Source organism: Muscardinus avellanarius, assembly GCF_963383645.1.
Source record: "Muscardinus avellanarius genome assembly, chromosome: 9".
Taxonomy (NCBI): domain Eukaryota; kingdom Metazoa; phylum Chordata; class Mammalia; order Rodentia; family Gliridae; genus Muscardinus; species Muscardinus avellanarius.
In genome coordinates, this window is record NC_137795.1 from 28,054,458 (window position 1) to 28,079,566 (window position 25,109).

The 25,109-nt window shown below is 44.2% G+C and overlaps 1 protein-coding gene across 1 annotated transcript in view; it reads right to left on the reverse strand.

Moving 5' to 3' along the window:
- Positions 1–9,375, reverse strand: part of GPNMB (glycoprotein nmb) — a gene marked incomplete at both ends in the record, with an annotated part of 34,210 nt that extends 24,835 nt beyond the window's left edge. The window contains 2 exons of the mRNA XM_080700943.1: positions 949–1,101; positions 9,306–9,375. Of these exons, the coding sequence (XP_080557069.1) occupies positions 949–1,101; positions 9,306–9,375 (223 nt within the window). The remainder of the gene's footprint in view (positions 1–948; positions 1,102–9,305) is intronic.
- Between the last annotated feature and the right edge of the window lie 15,734 nt (positions 9,376–25,109).

Here is a 25,109-nt window from a genome sequence, read left to right on the forward strand (position 1 = left end):
AGCCATACCTCTAGCCCTATTTTTTATTCTTTATTTGGAAACAGGGTCTCATTGAGTTGCAACGGGTCTCACTAAGTAGCTGAGGCTGTCCTCGAACCATGATCCTTTTGTCTCAGCCTCCCAAATGTTGGGATTACAACCGTGTGCTACCACGCCCGGCTCCTTAAACCACATTTTTTAGTCAATCAAAAGACAAGGTCATGCCGGGCTAGTGGTGCATCCTTTTAACCCAAGCATTTGGGAGGCTGAGACAGGAGGATTCAGTTTTGTGAACAGCCTCAGCTACTTAGTGAGGCCCTTTGCAACTCAATGAGACCCTGTTTCAAAATGAAGAATAAAAAATAAGCCTGGGGTGTTGTTCGGAGGTAGAGTGCCCTGGGTTCTATCCCCAGTACTGCAAAAAAAAAAAAAAAAAAAAAAAAAAAAAAAAAAAAAAAAAAAGAGGTCCATACTCACCGGCCTTCTAATGATGGCCATTCCCACGCTGGCTAAAGAGATTTGAGGCTAAACCTGCTTGCCTCCAAATAATACCAAGAGCTACAAACTTGGAAATTTCTAAGATTATACTTACTTTGTGGCTTAGAAAATAAAAATGTTGGGCTAAAGGAAAGATTGCCAAAGCCAGGTGGCACATGCGTGGCAATGACAGCACTGTCACTGAAGGAAAGGAGCTGGCTGGTCTAAAAGGCTCTGCTCTGCTGGGCGCGGTGGCGCACGCTGTAATCCCAGCATTCAGGAGGCTGAGACAGGAGGGTCACGGTTCTAGGACAGCCTCAGCTACTACTTAGTGAGGCCCTTTGCAACTCAGTGAGACCCTGTTTTAAAATAAAGAATAAAAAATTGGGCTGGGGGTGTTGCTTGGACCAATAATAATAAATAAAAGGCTCTGCTCTCTATAACATCCCCGGAGTTGGGAACCCGGGTGTGTGGCTTGAACTCTGGACTTACCTTTCCGGGAGTCGGTCCATCTTGAGTCGCCCCTCTTCCACACCGGGTAGAGCTTTTCATTCCAGTCGTTTTCATCAGAAGACCAGCCATTTAATTGGCTGTGCTCCCTCATGGAACCAGGATATCTCTCATCACCCAGCACATCGTGAAAGCCTGTGTCAGAAAGCAGATTATTCTGTCTATTCTCTCATTTAGTACCTAATGTAACAGATGTCGTGGTGGCACATGCTTGTGATCCCAGCATCTGGGAAGGAAGCTGAGACAGGAGGATCGTGGTTCGAGGACAGCCTTAGCTACTTAGTGAGGCCCCTTTGCAACTCAGTGAGACCCTGTTTCAAAATAAAGAATAAAACACAGGGCTGGGGGTATAGCTCAGAGATAGAATGCCCCTGGCTTCCACCCCCAGTACCACACACACAAAAAGAAGATGTCATTTCATACTGTTGGAAAACACATAATATATCCATATGCCAAGTAAATAGAGGGTGCTTTAAATAAAAAAAACAATTCTACATGCCTGTAATCCTAGTATTTGGGGAGCTGAGACAGGAGAATTGCGGTTCAAGACCAGCCTCTGCAATGTAGTAAGACTCTTAGCAACCTAGGGAGACACTGTTTAAAAAAAAAATTTTTTTTAAAGGACTGGATTTTGAGTGTGGTGGTGGCACACTTCTTCCTCTCCTCCTCCTCCGCCTCTTTCTCCTCCTTCTCCTCTTCCTCCCCCTTCTTCTTTTCAGTACTGAGGATGTAACCCAGGGGCACTGTACTTTGGAGCTACAACCCCAGCCCTAATTTTGTTTTTAGTCTCTTTATTTTTGAAACAGGGTCTCACTGAGTTGCAAAGGGCATTGCTAAGTAGCTGAGGCTGTCGGCAAACTGCGGTATTCTGGTCTCTGCCTCCTGAATGCTGGGATTACAAGCGTGTGCTACCATGCCCAGCCCTTGGTAACACATTTCTGTAATCCCAGTACTTGGGAGGCCAAGACAGGAGGATCACAGGCTCAAGGACAGCTTCAGCAAGAAGTGAGATTCTCATCAACCTAGAGAGACCCTGTTTCAAAAAAAAAAAATAAAAGAGGACTGAGAGTGTAGCTCAGAAGTAGAATGCCCCTTAGTATTTCACACACACACACACACACACACACACACACACACACACACACACACACACCATCAGCACCACCACTACCACCAACAAGTCGACTGGACATACTTTGAATACAGCATTTGTAGTCTGTCTCCTTAATGTATTTTAAAAGAATCCAAGAGATTTGAAGCCAATATTTCGTAGCAATCACTTGGCTTCTCAGTACATCTCCTCTGAATATTTGAATTTGGTACGCTGCCATTAGGAAGACTTGATGCCCAATTCAGAGATGAGTCCGAATCCAAGAGGCACATATTAGTAGATCCCAGTGAAAAACGATATATTATAGCTGGAATATAGTGTATCTTGGCAACTATTTCATATGTGCTTGTGTAGTCTATATTTGCTGGGCATAGTATTGTGGGGTTTTTTTAAATGTCCTTTGGGCTGGGGTTGTAGCTTAGTGGTAAGGCACTTACCTAGAATGAGTAAGGTCTTGGGTTTTGTCCCCAGGAACACACACAAACACTCATAATTTATGTCTAGCATTTTTCAAATTTTCCATGTTCTTATTAATTTTTTTACTTGTAATTTCAGTTGTTGAGAGAGGAATCTTAAAATCTTTGACTATAATTGTTTATATAAATCTGTCAATTTGCTGATTTCTTTCACTTCCGTCAGTCTTGCTTTATGTATTTTGAAACTCTCTTATTAGGTATACATGCGTTTACAATTGTTAAAGTTTCTGGGCGAATCGACCCTTTTTCCTCATTAGGATTGATCCTTTTTATCCCTAGTAATAAATCCTTGTCCTGAAAAATACTTTGATATTAATGCTTAGTGTTTAACTGGTTTATCCTTTTCCACTTTCTCACTTTTTGTGTGTGTGTGTGTGTGGTGCTAGGGATGGAACCCAGGGGCATTCTACCTCCAAGCTACACCTCTAGCCCTATTTTTTATTCTTTATTTTGAAACAGGGTCTCACTGAATTGCAAAGGGCCTCACTAAGTAACTGAGGCTGGCTGTGAGCCCAGATCCTCCTGTTTCAGCCTCCCAAATGCTGGGGTTACAGGCATGCACCACCACGCCCGGCGTACTTTCTCTTTTCACCTGTGTGCATTTTTATATTTGGAGTGACTTTCTTGGAGATATGTAGCCAGCTGTGTTTTTGTAAATAGACTCTGATAATCTCTACATTGTATTTGAAGTACTGTGGGACTATGTCTACTACTTTGTTATTTGTTTTCTATTTGTCTCATCTGTTTTTCCCCCTCTTTTTTCTTCTTTTCCTGTACTTTTTAGTATTCCATTTTATCTCCACTGCCGGCTTGTCTGGCTTTATCTCCCCTTGCGTGTGTGTGTGTGTGTGTGTGTGTGTGTGTGTGTGTTACTGAGGACTGAACCCAGAGGCATTCTACCTCTAAGCTACACTCCCAGCCCAATTTTGTTTCTTATTTGGAAACAAGATCTCATTAGGTTGCTGAGGGCCTCACTGAGTTGCCGAGGCTGGCTTCGAACCTGCAATCCTCCTGTCTCAGCCTCCCAAGTGCTGGGATTTTAGGTGTGTGTCTTATTCTGAGTGGTTTGCTCTAGAGTTTATAATATTGTAATTTGTTTAAAACTCTTTCCAGTCTTGAGTTGAGGTTTGCTTTGGGCTTTGCCTGACAACTCTGGTGATCCTGTGTTCTCCACGACTGTTGCTGACTGGCTGGTTGCTACCCAGCAGCCACTTCCCGCGCTGCGCTCCTCCGCTGCTCTGGCTGGCAGGGCCTCTACTATAACAGATCAGAGTCGCACACACTTTCCCAGCTTCCCTTTCAGTTTGGGCAGCAGCAGATGAGTAAATCCTGGCCAAAGACAGCTGAGAGGAAGTCTACTCTGAGATGCTGGGAAAGATTTTCCTCCTTTATAAAAAGAGACATGTGAGAAAAATAAACTTTTTTTTCTCTTTCTCTTTAGGATTGTCTTAAAGATGGTAGTGTAATGCGTGATGTGTGAAGCTGTGACAGGCATGTGTAACTAGGAGGACACAACTAGGAGGAAGCAGTCAGAGTGAGTGTGTGTGTGTGTGTGTGTGTGTGTGTGTGCGCGCGCGCAACCCAGGGACATTCTACTGCCAAGATATACCCAGCCCTATTTCATTTTGAAACAGAGTCTCACTAAGTTGCTGAGGCTGGCTGTGAAGATCCTCCTGTCTCAGCCTCCCATGCTGGGCTCCTCTATGCCCACTCTGACGTCATTCCTGAGCTGCTGCCCTAGTGCTGCCCCCTCTGGACAGAAGGTGCCTCCTCGCCCTATTTTGCTACCCCTGGCCAAAAGTTAATTGCCTATAACCCTCAGCCAATCAGAATCATGTGCTGTCCTAAGTTGTTTTCTTAACAATTCACACAGCCCTGTTCATGAACTCTTAGACACCAGACACTGTCTTCTCTTAAGTCCAGGAATAGACCTATCCTGGTATATGGTCGTTAGGAGGTGCTCAGGGAAGCCATAGTCAATGCATGCCACTAATACCTTCCTCCTCTTCCTCCTCCTCCTCTTCCTCCTCCTCCTCCTCCTCTTCCTCCTCCTCCTTTTCTTCCTCTTCTTCTCCTCCTCCTCTTGCTCTTCTTCTCCTTCCTTCCTTCCTTCCTTCCTCAGTGAATTTTACCTCCCAGCCCTATTTTAGTTCTATTTTAAAACAGGGTCTAGCCGGGCGTGGTGGCGCACGCCTGTAATCCCCGCGCTTGGGAGGCAGAGACAGGAGGATCGCACAGGTTCGAAGCCAGCCGCGCGCGCTGGCTTAGGAGACCCTGTTTCCAAATAAAAATGTAAAAATAGGTCTGGGAGTGTAGCCCGGAGGTAGAAGGGCTTCCAGGAACCCCAGTACCACCAAAAATAAAATAAAATAAAATAAGACAGGGTCTAAGTTTCTGAGGTTGACCTCAAACCTGTGATCCTCCTGTCTCAGCCTCCCAAGTACTGGGGTTACAGCCATTTTCTTTCCTTTTATTTTTGTACTGGGCATTGAACCCATCAAGCTTATCTCCAGCCCTTTTTATCTTGTTTTGGAACAGGATCTCACTAACTTGCCAAGGGTCTTGCTCAACTGCTGAGGTTGGCCTCGAGCCTGATCCTCTTGTCTCAGCCTCCCAAGTGCGGGGATTACAGGTGCGTGTCACCGTGCTCAGCAGCATCTCTGTTCTCTTCCTCCTCTCTTGTAGGAGGAGGAAGCAGTGTGACTTTCCCTTTTTATTACTGAACTAGGAGCCATGGTGCCCGGCATCTAGCGTTGGTTCTGCCGCCAAACAGGCTGTCGACCTCACACCACGTGCTTGCTCTGGGCCTTCAAATTAGACAAAACTTGCCAGACAGAGTGGCGCAGTATTCAGGCTCAAACAGGACGTTCAGTTTCAAAACAGCCTCAGCAACTTAGCAAGACTCCCCAGCAACCTTGCAAGATACTATTTCAAGACAAAAAAAAAAAAAGTGCTGGAAATGTGTCTTGGAGGTAAAATGGCCCCTGGGTTTAATCCCCCCAGTTACCACAATAAATAAATAAATGAATGGATAAACAAATTAGATAAAACCCAAATGTCCTGTGATTCTGTTGGATTGTTCCTATTTAAAAACAGATCCAAAATGAGGAAAGGAAATGTATGTTTATCAATGAATGTTTATAAGTGAAAATCCACTTTGAACGGAATCACATGGAAAGAGCTAAAAGTATTTAGCTCCAACCCCTTCCACTTACAGATGAGCGCGTTCAGGCCTAGAGAATGACACGGCTCACCTGGGGTCATCTTTAATCGGATAGAAATGAGGATTCACATCTTTCATTATTCCCAGACTACTTCTTTCCACTGTTCCAAAGAGTCTTCTTCCTCAGATCCTAAGAGAAACTTTATGTTTCCAGAAATATAATCAAAACGCAGATTTCTCCTCTGATTTTAAGTGTTAGAAGTCAGGAAAAATACAGACATAAAAGGAGGACGACAAAGGATAGACACATAGGTCAAGGGGCCAGGATAAAGAACCCAGAAATAGGCCTGCGCAAGTGTGCCCTACTGACTTTTGACAAAGATTTAGAAATTATCCAGTAAAGAAAAGGTAGGCTTTTTTTTTTTTTTTTGCGGGTCTGGGGATGGAACCCAGAGGCATTTGACCTCCAAGCTACACCCCCTGCCCTATTTTTATTCTTTATTTTGAAACAAGGTCTCACTAAGTTGCAGAGGGCCTAAGTAGCTGAGGCTGTCCGCGAACCGCGATCCTCCTGTCTCAGCTTCCCAAATGCTGGGATTACAAGCGTGCGCCACCACGCCCGGCTGAACACATAGGCGTTTCAATTAAATGTGCTGAAAAAAAGTGATAGCATGGATTAAATCTTCAGGATTTACAGTGAGACAACAATTCTTAGATATCAAAGGGTATATAATTTATAAAGAAAAAACCCGTTATGTTGGATCTTATTTATTTATGTTTGTGGTACTAGGGACTGAACCCAGGAGCATTCTACCTCTGAGTTACACCCTCAGCTCTATTTTATTTTTGTTTTGAAGCAGGGTCTCACTAGACTGCTGAGAGACTCACTGCGTTGCTGAGGCTGTCTGAACCTGCAATCCTCCTGTCTCGGCCTCCCAAACCCTGGGATTACAGAAGTGTGCCAACATTTGAGCTTGGACTTTATTAAAACAAATAATTTTTGCTCTGTGAAACTCCATGGATAGAGGATGAAAGGGAGAACTGCAGACTAGGAGAAATTATTTGTGTACCACGTTTCCAACAAAGGACGAGTATCCCGAATATATAAAGAACTTTTAAAATTTGACATTAAAAAACAATTCAATTAGAAAAGGAGTAAATAAAAGCCAGGCACGGTTGTGCATGCCTGTAACCCAGTACTTGAGAGGCTGAGGCAGGTTTGAAGTGAGAATTCCTAGTGAGAATCTGGTTCAAAATAAAAAGTGAGGCAGCGGGCATGGCTCAGAGGGAGAGTGCCCCTGGGTTCAATCTCAAGTACAAAAACAACAACAAAACAAAAAACAAAAAAACAAAGCCAGATGGACAGAAAGGAAATGGGTGGTAGACATGGACGTGAATGGATAAACAAAAGGATGCTCAGACAGCAGATAAATACACGAGAAGCTACTCAATATCCTTAGCCAACAGGGAAATTCACATTCAAACCACAATGGGGAAAATATTTGTGTGTGTGTGGCACTGGGTATTGACCCAGGGGCTGAGCTATACAGCCCAGTCCTATTTTATTTTTCATTTGGAAACAGAGGTCTCACTAAGTTGTGGAGGGTCTTGCTAAGTTGCTGAGTCTGTCGGGAAACCTGCGATCCTTCCGTCTCAGCCTCCCAAGTATTGGGATCAGAGGTGGCACCGCCCCACCCCTCTTCTGTCTCTTCTTTTACTGGAGACATGATTACCAAGTGGCAAGGAATTCTTTGGTGTTTGACATACTGCTAAATGCTATTTGCCTTTTTTCTTCTGGCCAGAATATTTGGCATAGGGCAAGAGGAATCCAAGAGTGTCCTGATTTTGTAACCCTGCCTGATGGGTTGAGGATGCCTCAAACTGAAAGTGCAGGTCCAGTCTTTGGCTCATCTGTTTTACTGAGCAGAGCAAAGCAGTGCTGTTGGAAGGAGGCTGGGATCAGACGGGTGGCCACCACTGACCTGTGTTTTCTCCCTTTCTTCAGGACTGCAGACTCCTAGGGAGTCGGCCCTGAAGGTCCACTGAGGGCGGTGCAGGCCTGTCACAATTTCCAACAAGCACATCTCCAAGCACTGTTCGATAGCTGATCTCAAAAGAAACCCTGTTACCCAGTTGTTCATACGAAGAAGTGAAAGCTCGGTGAAGCCAAGTCATTCGGGCCCTGCACTGCGGACAGGGACCCCCAAGTCCGTTCTCCTACCCTGACAGGAAGGATAGGTCCACATGGATTCCCCTTCCAACTAGCAGCTGTGTGGCCTGGGGCGAGTTTCTTGCCCTCTAGGTGGCCTCTTTCTAGGACTAGGAAGCGGACAGTCCTTGTGCCCTCCAGGCTCCAGGCACTCCTCCCCGGCCCACAGCTGTCCCTGTGGGGACTCCCAGGTCCAAACCGCCGGCATCCGCCCCTGACAGCACTGTGGAACAGGACCTGGTTCCCAGCGGCGCCCCTGCCCCTGCGACCTGGGCTCCAGGTTCTCCACTGGTGCACGGGTAGGTCACTGCCCCACGGAGGTGGCGGTGGGCACAATTGAAAGAAGAAAGCCGAGCAGCTGAGCTGGCATGGTGACCACACACCAGCAGCAGCTGCTGGCCCCAGGGTGGGTCTCTGCTATCTCCCCCATGGAATTGTCCGGCAGAAACCAGGACCCTGGAATGCCGCTGCCCTACTGGCGGGAGGTGGCGTGGACCAGGTGCTGCGGGGGGTTCCTTGTACACTGACTCTCTCGAGGAGAAGGGGCTCTAGCTCTGTGGTTCTCAACCCTGGCTGCACACTCAAAGGACAAGAGGAGTTTTTAAGAAGGATGCTCTGACCCCACTCCCAAAGATGTCTCATTCAGAGATTGGGCATCAACAATGTTAAAAGTGCCCCATTCTGACACCGTATCCAGGGCAGAGAAGCAAGCACCAGCTCTTCCGTCCTTGTAGGGGCAGCAAGCTCCTGCAGGTCTCCAGAGAAAGATCAGCAGGGTTAGCAAGAGCTTGTGCAGTGGGGTGTGGAGCCTGTCTCCAGATTTGGCATCCCAGTATCATCTGAGGTCTCCACCATGGTGGGTGGAAGCCAGGCAAAGTTTACTTGGTAGCATTGCTTTATTCCCAGGACAGAGACCATCTTCCCTCTGCAATCACTGTCTAGCTGGCAATTATAAGGGAAAAAGCATGCCTGTAATCCCAGTAGTGGGGAAACGGAGAAAGGAGGATCGCAGCCAGACTCAGCAACTTAGAAACTTAGACTGTGCTTCAAAACAGGAAATAAAAAGGGCTGGGGCTGTAGCCTGGAGGTAGAATACCCCAGGATTCAACTCTGTGCACAAAACAATCAAATCAACCAATCAAACAAACAAACAAACGAACAAGAAAAAGAACTCCTTGAGGCATCTTGGTTTTTACTTTCCATGAGCCTGAAGCAGAGAATGGGTCTGGAGACATTTTGCTGTAGTTTCAGCATTCCAACAGTTTGTAGGAGAAAGGAGCCAGAGTCGCTGTGGCCATTCGGTCCAGCCGAGCTCAGAGGGCCCCATAGCTTTAGACGACAGCCAGAGGAGAGGTCAGACATGGAAACGGTGCTACTCACTTTTGGCGGCATCAAGTGGCAGTCTCGCAGCCAGAAACAGAAACCCCAGGACGCAGTAGAGATGTTCCATGCTGAATTCTCCGAGGCCGAGGCAGGCAGCGCTTGTTTAACTTGGAACTCCTCCGGCCCCATCCACGGAGAGCACCAGTGTTCTGGGCTCGGCTGCACCCCACTTTTTATTTTGACGAAGTCCAGGGCCCTGGGGCAGATCATGTGACGGGATTAAGCTGCACGGCATGCCTCTCTGGTCTGCTGAATCCAACCTCTTCCGACTCATGTGCTTGTGACTCATTCGCCCTTGGCATCTATTTATTCACTTTTCAGATGTGCACTATTTTGATTTTGTAATCCCACATTTACTAGTTTTAAGGGAGCTTCCTATCCCATGGCACTATTTCAATATTTGTCAGCAAGTAAAATTTCAGTTCTCCCACCTGACTGATGAGCTTCACTGTGGCCCCTCCAAGACTTCACTACGCTCATGTGTAGATAACGAATCATTTCTTTTCTTTCTTCTTGGTCCTACAAATGGTATCCAGAGGCATTCTACCTCCGAGCCATACACCCTCCTGCATTCTCCCCTCCCCCTTTTTTTTTGCGGGTCTGGGGATGGAATCCAGAGGCATTTGACCTCCGAGCTATATACCCCTGCCCTATTTTTTTATTCTTTATTTTGAAACAGGGTCTCACTAAGTTACAGAGGGCCTCACTAAGTAGCTGAGGCTGTCCATGAACTGTGATCCTCCAGTTTCAGCCTCCTGAATGCTGGCATTACAAGCGTGCGCCACCACGCCCGGCTCCCATTTTTTATTTTTTAATTTATTATTTTTTTATTTTTTGCAATATTGGGGATGGAACCCAGGGGCATTCTACCGCTGAGCTACACCCCCAGCCGTATTTTTTAGTCTCTATTCTGAAACAGGGTCTCACTGAGTTGCAAAGGGCCTCACTAAGTAGCTGAGGCTGTCCATGAACTGCGATCCTCCTGTCTCCGCCTCCCAAATGCTGGGATTACAAGCTGAACCACCAGACCAGGCTCCCTTTTTTTTTTTTTTTTTTTTTTAAACAGGGTCTTAACCGGGCGTAGTGGCGCACGCTTGTAATCCCCGTGTTTGGGAGGCGGGGACAGGAGGACCACACTGGTTCAAAGCCAGCTGCACTGTTTCCAGATAAAAATATAAAAATAGGTCTGGGAGTGTAACCCGGAGGTAGAAGGGCTTTTTCAGGAACCCCAGTACCACCAAAAAAAAAAAAAAAAAAAAAAAAAAGAAAAAGAAAGAAAGAAAGAAAAAAAGAAAAGAAACAGGGTCTTGCTAAATTGCTAAGGCTGGTCTCAAACCTGTAATCCTCCTGTCTCAGCTCCCAGGTACTGGGATTATAGGTGTGTGCCACTATATTCAGCTGATGTATCTTTTTCTGTAATTTAAATGAACAGCTCATTCAGTGCTAGCAAATACTTGTGCATTCTTTTCCTGCAAGAGGAGACTAATGGGGAGGTGTCTTTCCAGTCATTTAAAGTTGTGATGTGTATTTATGTGTATGAATATATATGTATGTCTAATATGTGTATCTATCTATCTATCTATGGCTCATAACATACATGTTGTGCCAGAATGTGCTGGAAACAGCTACACAAGCTTCTATGGTAGCTGAGGATTATTTATTTATTTATTTATTTATTTATTTTTGGGCGCTGTGGATTGATTCCAGGAGCATTCTTCTTCCAAGCTACATTCTCAGCCTTATTTATTTATTTATTTATTTATTTATTTATGTACTGGGGATTAAACTCAGGGGCATTATTCTACCTCCGAGCTATACCTTTAGCCCTATTTTATTTTTTTAATTTGGAAACAGGGTCTTGCTAAGTTGCTGAGAGCCTCACTAAATTGCTGAGGCTGGCCAGGAACCTGTGATCCTTCTGTCTCAACCTCCCAAGTACTGGGATTGCAGATGTGTGCGACGACGCTCGGCCAGTGGCTGAGAAATTTACTCAAAAGCGCATTTAGGATATCTGTGCGATTTCATTCAACTTTCAGAACAAGCTGCATAACTGGTAACTGCTCTCACAGCATTTCTGTGCTGTATCCTTCAGAGTCACTTACATAAAGCCCACTGCATACCTACTTTATTCTAGAGCAGACGGGCATCGAGTGTGAGAATGAGCTCGCCTGGAACGTAAACTTTATGTAGTGAAAGATTTCTGGGTATAGAATATGTGGAAAATGTGGCAACATGGACATTTTACTAAGTGTGATTTTTCACTAAAGCACGTTTACATGACCATTTTCAGAAGTCGTGGTTGGGGTTCAGGTAAAATTGGAGTACTGATTTAGATTTTAGTTGTATTAATGAGGAGTGGGAATAAGTGGTCTGTGAAATGGAAATGCATAGAGCAGAACTGGCCAGCGTCCTGCCGGTGGCCACACAGCCCTTTGGAGCTCCTTCTATAGCCCGTGAAGCAAGCACGAAGAAAGGGACAGGGATGGGGATGCATTATTCACGACGGAAGCGAATCAATTTTCAAACACCGATGAGTAAATTAGTAATGAAAATATTCATTGGTTTTGTGTAATGCAGAGCAAATAATCTGTGTACTTCTGTTTGCTTTCTACAACATATGTAACTTTTATAATTAAAAAAAGCTTTTCAGTTTAGGAGAAACTTACTGTAAGTGTTAAGTATGCTTGCCTTTTGTAGCTGATTCGGTTCTGGCTAATTTGTGGTCAAATTAGCGACCTCTGTTTCTAAGTAAGTTGGATGTGTTCAATTCTGGTGTAATAAAACCTTCGTTTTGTTTAGGGAGACACAGTGATCACATTGCCGTTTTTATCTTCTGGCCCCGGCCTCACATCAAGGAGAGGCGCAGCGACCGAGGGCAAGTCAAAGGTTGGCGGACCATGAAGGCTTTTTGTTTTTAAACTGGAAGTTCTTGATTAAAAAAAAAAAAAAACAAACCACAAAACTATTTCTTAATGGTTAGCAGTTGACAGTAGATAAAATACTTTCTTTTGTGTAGTCCCTGGAGACAGAGCTATTTGAAATAAAGAATAAGCCGGGCATGGTGGCGCACGCTTGTAATCCCCACGCTCGGGAGACTGAGACAGGAGGATCGTGCAGGTTCAAAGCCAGCCTCAGCTACTTAGTGAGGCTCTCAGTGACTTAGTGAGACCCTGTTTCAAAATAAAGTATAAAAATAGGTCTGGGAGTATAGCCCGTAGGTAAAAGGCCCCTGGGTTCCATCTCCAGTACCACTCCCCAAAAAACAAAAAGAAAACAAAAACAAAACCAAAAAAATTGAAGAAATTCATTGGCAATTTCAGTTATTTGGTATAGCAGGCCCACTGGAGGGTCCAGAGCCATCTACTGTTGTGCTCACGTGTGTGTGTGTGTGTGTGTGTGTGTGTGTGTGTGTGTGTCTGTGTGTGTGTTTGTTACTGGGGATTGAACCCAGGCTCATTCTACCTCTGAGCTACACCCCCAGTCCTTTTTATTTTTTGTGTTAAAACAGGGTATCACTAGATTGCTGGCAGTCTCACTACATTGCTGAAGCTGGCTTTGAACCGCGTCCCTCCTGTCTCAGTCTCCCAGGCCATTTCCTGTCTTAACCTTCTTTCCAGCTGCAGCCATCATCCCCCTCTTGCCATATTGCAGGTCCTGGGGGCAGGAAGAGGACATCTCTGGGAGTACATGGCTCTGCCTAGCACAACTGTATCACAGGAGACTAGGCGGAACAATTCTACTCACAAAGAAAGGTGGGTGATGGGAATGAAGGTGAAAAGCGCCTCCCAAAGCTCACAGACTTGTTGAGACAAAGCTTAAGCACTTGGCAGAGTGTAAAGGCAAGAACAAACTAGAGATAAAGGAGTCAGTTCAAAGAGAGAGCCCATGTGACGGCCTTGCCCCTAACGTGGGCTTTAACAGCGCCATAATCAGAGTCACGGTTTTCAGATTTAAGCATTAGCCAGTGACTCAGAGGCTTCTGTTTCATGTCGGGTTCTTCTGTCTCTCCTGGATGCTCTCTGCATGAATGAGTAATCAAAGTCCCTTCTTTCCAAGGCCTACTAAGATTGGAAATTATTCTCCCACCAAAATCTCTTCCCCTGGCTTTTCAGGAAAGGAGAAAATGGATTGTAAAGGTCAGCGCCTCCTGGCCACTCACTGCCGCAGTCACAGAGGAGCAGCAGCTGCTGTGTGTGGCCTGAATTTCCCGGTGAAGGCGCTGGACGCGGCGTGAACACAGAGGTTTTTTTCTTGGAGTTCTGGCGATAGACATTTTTAGATATGACTCTTCATTATGCAGTTCTAGGACCCACTTAGGAAGAAAAGTAGATGTAGAAATATGTGGATTGCCACGTTATTATTCTAGTTTTGTGTTTAGAGCACCTTCCCTGAATTATTAGTGTAGAAGGAGAGGCATAAATGCTTAATTGTGTATTTGTGTGTGTTTTGGTGGTTCTGGGACTTGAGCCGTGGGCTCTGGGCACACGCGCAAGCGCTCTGCCCCGAGCTCGCCCAGCCACGTGTGCAGCTGTGGTAGCAATGGTGGGCGTGCTCTCTCTTCTGCCTTTTGCACCAGATTAACAGTGGGACACAAAAGGAAGAACAAAATAGGATTTGTGAGCTGGGCACGGTGGTGCACACCTGCGAGGCCAGTGCAAGGGAAGCTGAGACAGGATCGCAGGTTTATGGCAGCCTCAGCAATTTAGTGAGACCCTCAGCAACTTAATGAGACTCAGTTTCAAAGCAAAAACAGTGATGTTTCAAAACTAAAAATAAAAGCCGGGCGTGGTGGCGCACGCTTGTAATCCCAGCATTCAGGAGGCTGAGACAGGAGGATCGCCGTTCACAGACAGCCTCAGCTACTTAGTGAGGCCCTCCGCAACTCAGTGAGACCCTGTTTCAAAATAAAGAATAAAAAAACAGGACAGGGGATGTAGCTTGGAGGTCAAGTGCCACTGGGTTCCATCCCTAGGCCCGCACAAAAAAAAAAAAAAAAACAAAAAAAAAAACCCTAAAAATAAAAAGGACAAAAAGGGCTGGGGCTGTAGCTCAGCGGTAGAGTGCCCCCCCCCCCAATCCCTACTACAAAGCAAACAGACAGGATCTGCGTACACAAACAAAGTATGACTTCGTCCTTTTTGTTTTTTCTTTTTTCTTTTTGCAGTCTGGAGGATGGAACCCAGAGGCATTCTACCTCGGAGACACACCCCCAGCCCCATGTTTTAATTGTTTATTTTTTAAAACAGTGTTGCAAAGGGCCTCACTAAGTAGCTGAGGCTGTTTGAGAACTGCAATCCTCCTGTCCCAGCCTCCCAAATGCTGGGATTACAAGCGTGGGCCACCACGCCCAGCTGATTTAGTTCTTGAATGATGAACTAACTTGGCTAAGCATGAGAGAGAGAGAGAGAGAGAGAGAGAGAGAGAGAGAGAGAGAGAGAGAGAGAGAGAGAGCGCGCATTCCAGGTGCGAGGGCTCAGAATGAAGAGAAGAAAAAACTTTTTTTTTTTTTTTTTTTTTTTGCAGTACTGGGGATTGAACCCAGGGGCATTCTACCTCCGGCTACACCTTCAGATCTATTTTTTATTCTTTATTTTGAAACAGGGCCTCACTAAGTAGCTGAGGCTGGGCTGCAAGTTTGCCTTCCTTCTTTCTCAGCCTCCCAAGTACTGGGATTACAAGTGTGCAACAGCACACCTGGCAAGAAGAAACATTTTTACAAAGGAATGAGCTGAGCCGGGTGGTGCACGCCTTGATTCAGTACCTGGGAGTTTAAGGCCAGCAACTTAAAGTGTGAGACCGTCAGCAATTCAGGGAGACCCTTTTTCAAAATAAAAATATAAAAGGGAGCCAGGCGTGGCAGCGCATGCCTGTAATTCCAGTATGTGGGAGGCTGAGACAGGAGGATTGCAGGTTTGAAGCCAGTATCAGCAACTTAGTAAGACCCAGTTAAAAAAAGAAAGTATTGTGAGGGTGTAGCTCTGAGGTAGAATGCCTCTGGGTTCAATCTCCAGTATCAAAAACAAAACAAACAACAACAAAACAAAAGGAGGGGTAGGGGTGTAGTTTGGAGGTAAACTGGTAAAATGCCCCTGGGTTGAACCCCCAGTACCACAAGAAAGAAAAAAGGAAAGGAATGAAATACTGATAATATACTCCAATGTGGATGAGCCTTGAAAACAGCATTGAGGTGAAAGAAACCAGACACAAAAGGCCACACGTTGTGGTATGGTCCATTTAAATAAAATATGCAAGCCAGGCGTGGTGCACGCTTGGAATTTCAGCATTGGGAAGCTGAGACTGGAGGATCACGGCTCTCGGACATCCTCAGCTACTTAGTGGGGCCCTCCACAATTTAGTAAGACCCTGTTTAAAAACTAAAGAATAAAAAATAGGGAAGGGGGTGTAGCTCGGAGGTCGAATGCCCCTCGGCTCCATCCCCAGACCCTCAAAAAATAAATAAATGACATGTGCAGAATAGGGCAGTTCATGCAAACAGAAAGTAGGTTTCCTGGGTGCAGGGAGGAGGGCGTGAGGACTGACTGCTTAATGGAAATGGGTTTATTTGGGCGTGATGAACATATTTGGGGACGAGGGAGAGGAGGTAGTTGCACATCGTTTTGACTGTTTAAGATGCCACTCAAGTGTTCATTTAAAAGGGTTCCTATCGTTACAAGAATTTCACCTCAATTTAAAAAAATGAATGAATATTAACAATTAATCCAACAACACCCTTGATCAGGTTTGGCAGGTGTGGTGTTAAAAATCAAATGTATAAGCTGGGTATGGTGGCGTATGCTTGTAATCCCCGCGCTTGGGAGGCTGAGATGGGAGGATTGCACGGGTTCAAAGCCAGCCTCAGCTACTTAGTGAGACCCTGTTACCAAATAAAATATAAAATAGGTCTGGGACGGTAGCCTGGAGGTAGAAAAGCCCCTGGGTTCCACCCCCAGTAGCACACACACACACACACACACACACACACACACACACACACACACACAATCAAATGCACAAAGTAGAACAAGGCTTCTGGCTTTAGGAGGCCTACAGTCCAGTTGGAGGCACCAGCCAGGTAAGAAGCCCTTGTGGATGTGCAGATAAAAGCAGTCCCGGTGCAGGGCGACTCTGAGGAAGGGCTGCTCCTGAGAGGTGCCCTCTACTATGAACAAAACATGAGACACATATGTAAATTAACAATCCTGGCAGTCACACCAAACAAGTAAAAAAGAAACTGTTAAAATAGCCAGGCGTGGTGGTGCACGCTTGTAATCCCAGCATTCGGGAGGCTGAGACCTGGAGGATCGCGGTTCGCGGACAGCCTCAGCTACTTAGTGAGGCCCTCTGCATCTCAGTGAGACCCGGTTTCAAAATAAAGAATAAAAATAGGGCAGGGGATGTAGCTTGGAGGTCAAATGCCCCTGGGTTCCATCCCCAGATCCGCAAAAAAAAAAAAAAAAAAAAAAAAAAAAACCGATTTGAACCATATGCTGTAACTATATATATATATATATATATATATATATATATATATATATATATATATACATTATCATGTTTATAGGCATCAACATACATTGTTGTTGTTGTTGTTGTTGTTGTTATTATTATTATTAGTGGTAGTACTGTGAATTGAATCCAGGGGCATTCTGCTTCCAAGCTATACTCCCAACCCTTTTTTTCCCATTTATTTATTTATTTACTTATTTATTTTTGTGGCACTGGGGATTGAACCCAGAGGCATTTTACTTCTGAGCTAAACTCCCAGCCTGATTTTATTTCTTACTTGGAAGCAGAGCCTCACTAAGTTACGGAGGGCCTTGCTAAATTGTCCAGGCTGACTTTGAATCTGTATCCTTCTGTCTCAGCCTCCTACATACTGGGATTCTTTTATTTATTTTCATTTTGAAACAGGGTCTTGCTAAGTGGTGGAGCTGGCACAAACCTGTGATCTTTCTTCTGCTTCAGCTTCCCAAGTACTGGGATTACAAGTGTGTACCACCATGGCTGGCAATATACAATATTTTTTTGGAGTAGTGGGGATCCAACCAAGGAGCAGTCTACCTCTGAGGTAGACCTCTGGCCCTTTTTAATTTTATTTTGAAACAGAATCTTGCTAGGTTGCTGAGGCTGTCCTCAAACCTGTGATCATTCTATCTCAGCCTTTCAAGTAATGGGATTACAGGCGTGCACCACCATGCCTGGCTAACATACATTATTATTATTATTATTATTATTATTATTATTATTATTATTTGCAGTACTGAGGATGGAACCCAGGGGCATTCTACCTCTGAGCTACACTCCCAGCCCTACTTTTTATTCTTTATTTTGAAACAGGGTCTTGCTGAGTTGCAAAGGGCCTCACTAAGTAATAGCTGAGGCTGTCTGCGAACTGCGATCTTCCTGTCTCAGCCTCCAGAACACTGGGGTTACAAGCATGCGCCACCACGCTCAGCAACATACAAAGTTATTAATGAGATGTTTTACATTCTTTTTTTTTTTTCATGAAAACCCTTTGAAATCCATGCACGTTTTACAGGACATGTCAGTTCCGACCAGCACAGCACAGGTGCTCAGCAGCCGCGAGCATCAGGGCTACCAGCTGGACAGCCTGGCTCTGGCTGTGGGAAAGGCTCCCTGCGGGCTGTGGTGGATACTAAGCAGAGAAGGTCCTGGGAGCCTGGGCACAGAGGGTGCCGAGGATGGACAGGGCTGCGCCTGCAAGCCATGAGGGTAACATGTTCACGACTCAGCCAGTGAGGACAGTCTGGCCTGACTTGGGTGGAGAGTTGAGTATAATATGGAGATGTTTCTATGCACATCTGATTTTTTATTTTTTCTGGACCAGTTTCCCAGGAGAAGAGGAACCAAAGAGACCAGGTTCCCATTACACATAATTAATTTAATGTCTACTTCCCACTCCCGACTGTCGGTCTCCAGCGTTCTTCTCAAAGTGCAAATAAATCTTGCAAAACTCAGTTGTAAAACTTTTTAATCTCAACCTAGTCATTGGTACCTTGCTCAAGATAATGTTTCAGTGTCAAACCAGAGTAAAAGTCTCTCAGGACAATTGATTCAGAAGGAGGGGAGCGCATGTACCCCTGGCTTAAAACAAAATTAATTTTGTTTCAGCCTGGCATGGTGGCTCATGCTTGTAATCCCAGTACTCAGGAGGCGGAGACAGGAGGATTGTAGGTTCATGGGCAGCCTCAGCTACTTAGTGAGGCCCTGTTTCAAAAATAAAGAATAAAACCAGGTATGGTGGCTCATGTCTGTGATCCCAGTACTTGGGAGGTTGAAAACAGGAGGATCGCGGTGCGCGGACAGCCTCAGCTACTTAATGAAGCCTCTGCAACTTAGTGAGACCCTGTTTCAAAATGAAGAATAAAAAATAGGGCAGGAGGTGTAGCTCGGAAGTAGAATGTCCCTGAGTTCAATCCCACGTACAAAAAAAAAAAAAAAAAAAAAAACAACAACAACAAAAAAAACTATGTAAAAATAAAGAATAAAAAATAGGGCAGGGGGTGTAGATCGGAGGTTGAATGCCCCTGGGTTCCATCCCTAAACCCTCAAAAAAAAAAATAATACAAGAGCTCTCATGTACCTTTTATCCATATTTATCAATTTTAATATTTCATTGCATTTGCATGATCTCTAATTTGCATATTCATGTGTGTATTCATGTACACATTTCTTTCTTTCTTTCTTTCTTTCTTTCTTTCTTTCTTTCTTTCTTTCTTTCTTCCTTTCTTTCTTTCTTGATGCTGCGGATGGAACCCAGAGGCATTCTACCTCTGAGTTACACCCCCAGCCCTATTTTTTATTCTTTATTTGGAAACAGGGTCTCACTGAGTTGCTGAGAGCCTCACTAAGTAGCTGAGGCTGGCTTTGAACCTGTGTGATCCTCCTGTCTCAGACTCCCAAGCGCTGGGATTACAAGCATGTGCCACCACGCCCGGCTTGAGACATTCTTATTGACAGAAGTTTAGAGGCCTATGTTAATATGAGAAGGCCATTCCAATCTTTTTGTTGTTATTGTTGTTGTATGGTACTGGGGGTTGAACCTAGGAGCAGTCTACTTCTGAGCAACACCCCAGACATTTTATTTTGAAACAGGGTCTTGCTAAGTTGCTAAGAGTCTGTCTAAATTGCCAAGGCTGACCTTGAACCTGTGATCATCCTGTCTCAGCCTCCCAAGTCTTGGGATTATAGGCATGTGCCACCATGCCTGGCTCCAGGTATTATTTAAAATATAAGAGTTTCGTGTACATAGAAAACTGAAAATTTGTTCTGCATTTAGTATATATGGAAAATTCAAAAAAAGTTTAAAATGTAATTTCATAGAAAATATTTACATAAATGTAATGAGATATACCTCAGCTCATACATATAACAACATGTTCTTTCTAATATAACAAATCAAGTTTTATATGAGGTTATGCTCTAGAAGTTTTCTCACTTGCTCTCCATTTTCAGCCCTTTCCTAGCTCATCAGGTCTGGACAACCACTTTCTTGCACATTTATTTATCTTCCTTTTAATCACCATGTGAATCTAAAGCCCATAACTAAATGGTATCTTTTCACTAGTTCTTTACATGGAATGATTAGAAATAAATGACTAGAAATAAAGTAGATAAATAAATTAGCTCAATACCTCTCAGTAAAGGCTAAATATGGAAACAGAGGCAAGAGAAATTCACGTTAGCACCAAAGAAGCACGGTGGTGTTGCAGAGCCGAGATCTCTGAGCAGGTACATTTCAGGACCAGCCTTCATTTCAGGACACACTCGCTTCTCCTAGGACCCGCAGCTCAGGGGAAGCAGCTCAAGGCCCGCTGGAGGCTGATCCAGGCGCCCTTGCCTTCCTTCCTTCCCACCCAGTCTCCACAAAATGAAAAATTTTGTTAAGGTTTTTGATTGTATGTGTGTTTGGGGAGATAACAAAGGCTCACAAAAAGTACAGTGTTGAGCACTTCCGGGAAGATGGCGACCGAGAAAAGCGGGGCTTAAGAGTCCCGCTAACAACCAATCTCCATTACCACAAAAAGAGCGCCTTTCATAGCCAGAAAACACCATCACCAGAAAAACAAAAAAACCACCAGGCTCCAGAGAGAAAGCGGACTGAGAACAGAGCTCAGGGCCACAGAGGAGACACACGCGCCCGAGGACGCGGCAGCAGCGCCATACTGCCGGCGGCAGCGGCGAACTCAGCGGACGGCTACAGCAAGCCGAGGTGAGCCGATGCGGAACAGCCAGGCGGGATCTTTCGGCGCAGACAGCATTTAAAGCTCCCAGTGGCTGAGCTCAGCACACGCTGCAGGGATTCAGAGTGGAAATCAAAACCAGAGAAGAAAAAATACGCCAGCCTCATGGCCGAGGGCGTGGCAGAGGCGCCATATTGCCACCGGCGGCGGCAGCAGCAGTGAATTCACCGAGTCCAGTACAGCTACATCTACGTACTCAAGAACAGTGAGTCAAATTGTGGGCCACAGAGGAGAAATCCCAGTATTGTGCCTCCTGGGACTTGACCCAGTGAGGGAGTGGTGGTGGCAGAGATATCACACCATAGGAGAGCGTGCAACCTGGCACCCCCCATAGTTTAAAGCAGCCTCTATTGACTCCCTGGGTCGGAGACTCTGTGATACAACCCAGTAAAGGAGTAGTAGGGTCTGAGATAATACAGACTCGAGATCCAGAGCACCTTAAGTGAAGCCATAGTGACCCAAGGGAAGAACCCAGAGAAGGCACAAAACTCCGAAATCATGGGAAAGAGGAATAACACTGAAGTAATGAATGTGCACAACCCCACAACATCAGAACCTGATAAAACAGAAAATCAGAGATTTCTAGAAGATCAAATCAGGAAAATAACTGTAGAAATAATAGAGGTGCTTCGAAAAGAACTCAGAGAGAGCCAAAAAGAGATAAAGGATGCAATTAATGAAGTAAAGGCCTCAATTCAAAGCACAAACAACCGATTAGACCACATGGAGAACAGAATCTCGCTCTTAGAAGATGAGCAATCCAAAAATGAATGCATAGTTTCTAATCTAGAAAAAGATATCCAACAGCAGGAATCTGACATTGAAGAAATATGGGCCCATCTTAAGAGAGCTAACCTAAGAATAATTGGAATAGAGGAGGGAAAAGAAAGTGATACCAAAGGGATCAACAATCTCTTCAAGGAAGTAATAGCAGAAAATTTTCCAAATATAGAGCAAGAGGTTGATACACAGATCCAGGAAACTTATAGAACTCCCTTTAGACAGGATCCGAGAAGAGGATCCCCACGCCATATAATTGTCAAAATGACCAATGTGGAAGCCAAGCAGAGAATCTTAAAGGCAACAAAAACAAAGGGCCAAGTGACATTCAGAGGCAAACCAATTAGAATCACTCCAGACTTCCCAAACCAAGTCATGAGAGCCAGAAGGGCTTGGAGTAACATATTCCAAACTCTGAAAGAAAACAACTTCCAGCCAAAAATTTCCTATCCAGCAAAACTTTCTATCAAATTAGATGGAGAAATAAGAAGCTTCCATGACAAACAGAAACTGAAGGAATTTATGTCTTCAAAACCAGCGCTAGAGAAAATACTCAAAGAGATTAACTACAAAGAAGAAATAGGTAACACTCACCAGAACCAGAGAAACAAGAGTTTCCATCCAACAGACAACTAAGATTGGTTATCTGTGGAGATTCATTATTTATGTTAGTCTTTTACCTATCTCTAAATTGTATTGTTTGCCTTTATTGTTGTTAATTTTTAGGATTTCTAGTTGGAATATTAATATACCTTCAGATATAGCATTTGGAAATATTTTATCCCATTCTATTAGTAACTGTTAACTCTGTTTACATTGTCTTTGGATATACAATATTTTCTTTTATTTTTTAGGGAGTTTGTATATTCTTCTGTTGCCTGTGCCATTGAAATCATATCCAAGAAATCACTGCCAATTTCAATGTTGTGAGGTTTTATGACCCAGATTTTCTCCTAAAAGTTTATAGTCTTAAGATTTATATTTAGGTCTTTTATCTAGTTTGAGTTAATACTTGTATGTGGGATTAGGTAAGGGTCCAATTTTATTCTTTTCCATGTAATTATTATTTTTCAACAATATTTAGTTAAAAGATTATTATTTCCACCACCAAATCTTCGTGGAAACCTTGTCAAAAATAACTTGACAATATAGGGAAGAAGTTAGCTCTAGGCTTGTATTTAACTCCAATGGTCTATATATCTGCCTTTAGAACAATACTACACTGTTTCAATTATTGTAGCTTTATATGGTTTGAAATCAGAAAATATACAGCTTCTAGCTTTGTTTTTGCTTCGAGATTGTTTTGGGTATCTAGAGTCCATATTCCATATCAGGATAGATTTTTTTTCTGAAAAATAAATATATGATAGTTTCACCTAAAAAAAAGAAAAAAATATTCTCTGGTAAGAAAGAAAGCAAAAAGAAATATTGAAATGTTATCTTTAAGTCATCAAAAGCTTGGTATCAGACAAATGAAACTGTTATGTGAGATTATCATTTTTAATTTTGGATAAATTGCTATAATACTAGATGTCAACCACTAAGCCAAGCATGGGAGGGAGGGATGGGGAGAGAATGGGGTGGGGATCGGGTGGGGGCTGACTGGGCGATGTGTGCATGTATGTCTACAAAAGTTTGTATCCCACTATGATGTATGAATACAGTGCACCAATAAAATAAAATTAAAAAAAAAAAAAAAGTACAGTGTTTAAAGTAAAAAGCACCCATAACTTTATTTGAATTTCTGGGATACATAGGGATGGACTAGTGTTCATAGGAGCCATCGAAACCTAAAGTTTAACCACAGCCATGGTTTGTTGCATTTTTGAACAACTCTCCACCATCTTCTGGTTTTAGGAAATATCTCTAAAGTCAGGGCTAAGCATTTGACTGGTTCAACAATTACCTTTGTGAAAAACAGTGTTTTATTTGCTCCATATAAGTCAGTAATTTTTCATCATGGCCCCTTCTTGCCCCAGGTTTCTCAGGGGGAGGATGATGTGAATTGACTCATCTGTGTTCACACCTGGGTCTTAAAGGCAGAGGGATGGTTGGAATAGGACAGGGGCAAGAGGGTGGGGCAGATGCCACCCAAGTCCCCGAAGAAAAAAATATTAGAAACACTGCTATGGAATAAGTAAAGCAGCCAAATTTATTTATTTATTTATTTGCTTATTTTGCAATCCCGGGAACTGCATCCAGGGCCACGCGCATGTCACAACCAAACTACTTCCCTTACTCCTAAGCAACTAAAAATTTCCCCTAGCTCCTGAGCAACTAAAATGTTAAGGAGTATATAAATATCAGCACATAAAAACTTTCTATAAACTAGGCATTTCAAAATCTCTCATTTTAAAACACATATCGCTGCCTTCTTAATCCTTATTCGACTGTGCCTTCCTTCACTCATCCGCAGAGTCTGGGATCAGAGGATCATAAGCAGAATGCATAACACCGGAGTGCTGGGAATCAAAGGCGCTGTCTGTCGGGGCACGCCCGCCCGCCTCCACTCACAGGGTCACATGCGGATCCTGGGACCTGTGCGCTCACATCCCAGCCCTCCTTTATGTGCTCCATGTGTATTTTGGCTGTAAAGCATTACTAGAGCTCCGTTTGATTGCTTGTGTAATCCTTGTGAGAGTCGCTTCGGTGAGCCTCACAAGTAATCATTATGAACGCACGAAGCTCTGGCCCCTCAGGCCTGTGGAATATGATCTAACCACGGCCTTGCACCCGTGACCCTGCCCAGCAGCTGAAGGCTTCCAACTGTGGAACATGAAGTTTCGAAAGAAAAAGCCAAACAGGAACTATAAAAGCGACTCTACTAACTTTTGTGCTTCTGTGGTTTGAAAACCATCTGAAACTATCTAGAAAAATTATTCTCTTTTAAAAATGAATTACTACTAGCTGGGCATGGTGGTGCACACTTGCCAATTCCAGGACATGAGAAGCTGAGACAGAAAGTTTGAGGCCAGCCTCAGCAATCTTGTGAGATCCTGTTTCAAAATAAAACAAACATAGGGCTGGGGCTGGATGTGGTGGTGCACGCTTGTAATCCCAGTGCTTGGGAGGCTGAAACAGTAGGATTGTGGTTCAAGGCTGGCCTCAGCTATTTAGTGAGGCCCGCCACAATTTAGTGAGACCCTGTTTCAAAATAAAGTATAAGCCGGGCTTGGTAGCGCATGCCTGTAATCCCAGTGCTTGGGAGGCTGAGACAGGAAGATCGCACAGGTTCAAAGCCAGCCTCAGCTACTTAGTGCAAATTAGTGAGTCCCTTTTTCCAAATAAAGTATAAAATAGATCTGGGAGTATAACCCAGAGGTAGAAAAGCCCCTGGATTCCACCCCCAGTACTACCAAAAAAAAAAAAAAAAGTATGAAAAATAGAGCTGGGGGTGTAGCTCAGGGATAGAATGCCCCTGGGTTCCACCCCCATTACAGCAAAGAGAGAGAGACAGAGAGAAAGAGAGAGACAGAGAGAGAGAGAGAGATAGAGAGAGAGAATTAATAAACTTAGGAGAAGTTGGAATGAAGTTATTGATTGGTTTTGCACATAAAAAATAAAGCTCAGCTGACGTGGTGGTACATACCTGTAATCCCAGTACTTACAGGCTGAGATAACAGGATCGCAGGTTGGAGACCAGTTGCAGCAACTTAGCAACCCTCTTAGCAACTCAGCAAGACCCTATTTCAAAATAATAATAAGAAAAAAGAATAAGAAAAAAGAAAAGTAAAAGAAGTATAGCTCCAATCCCTAG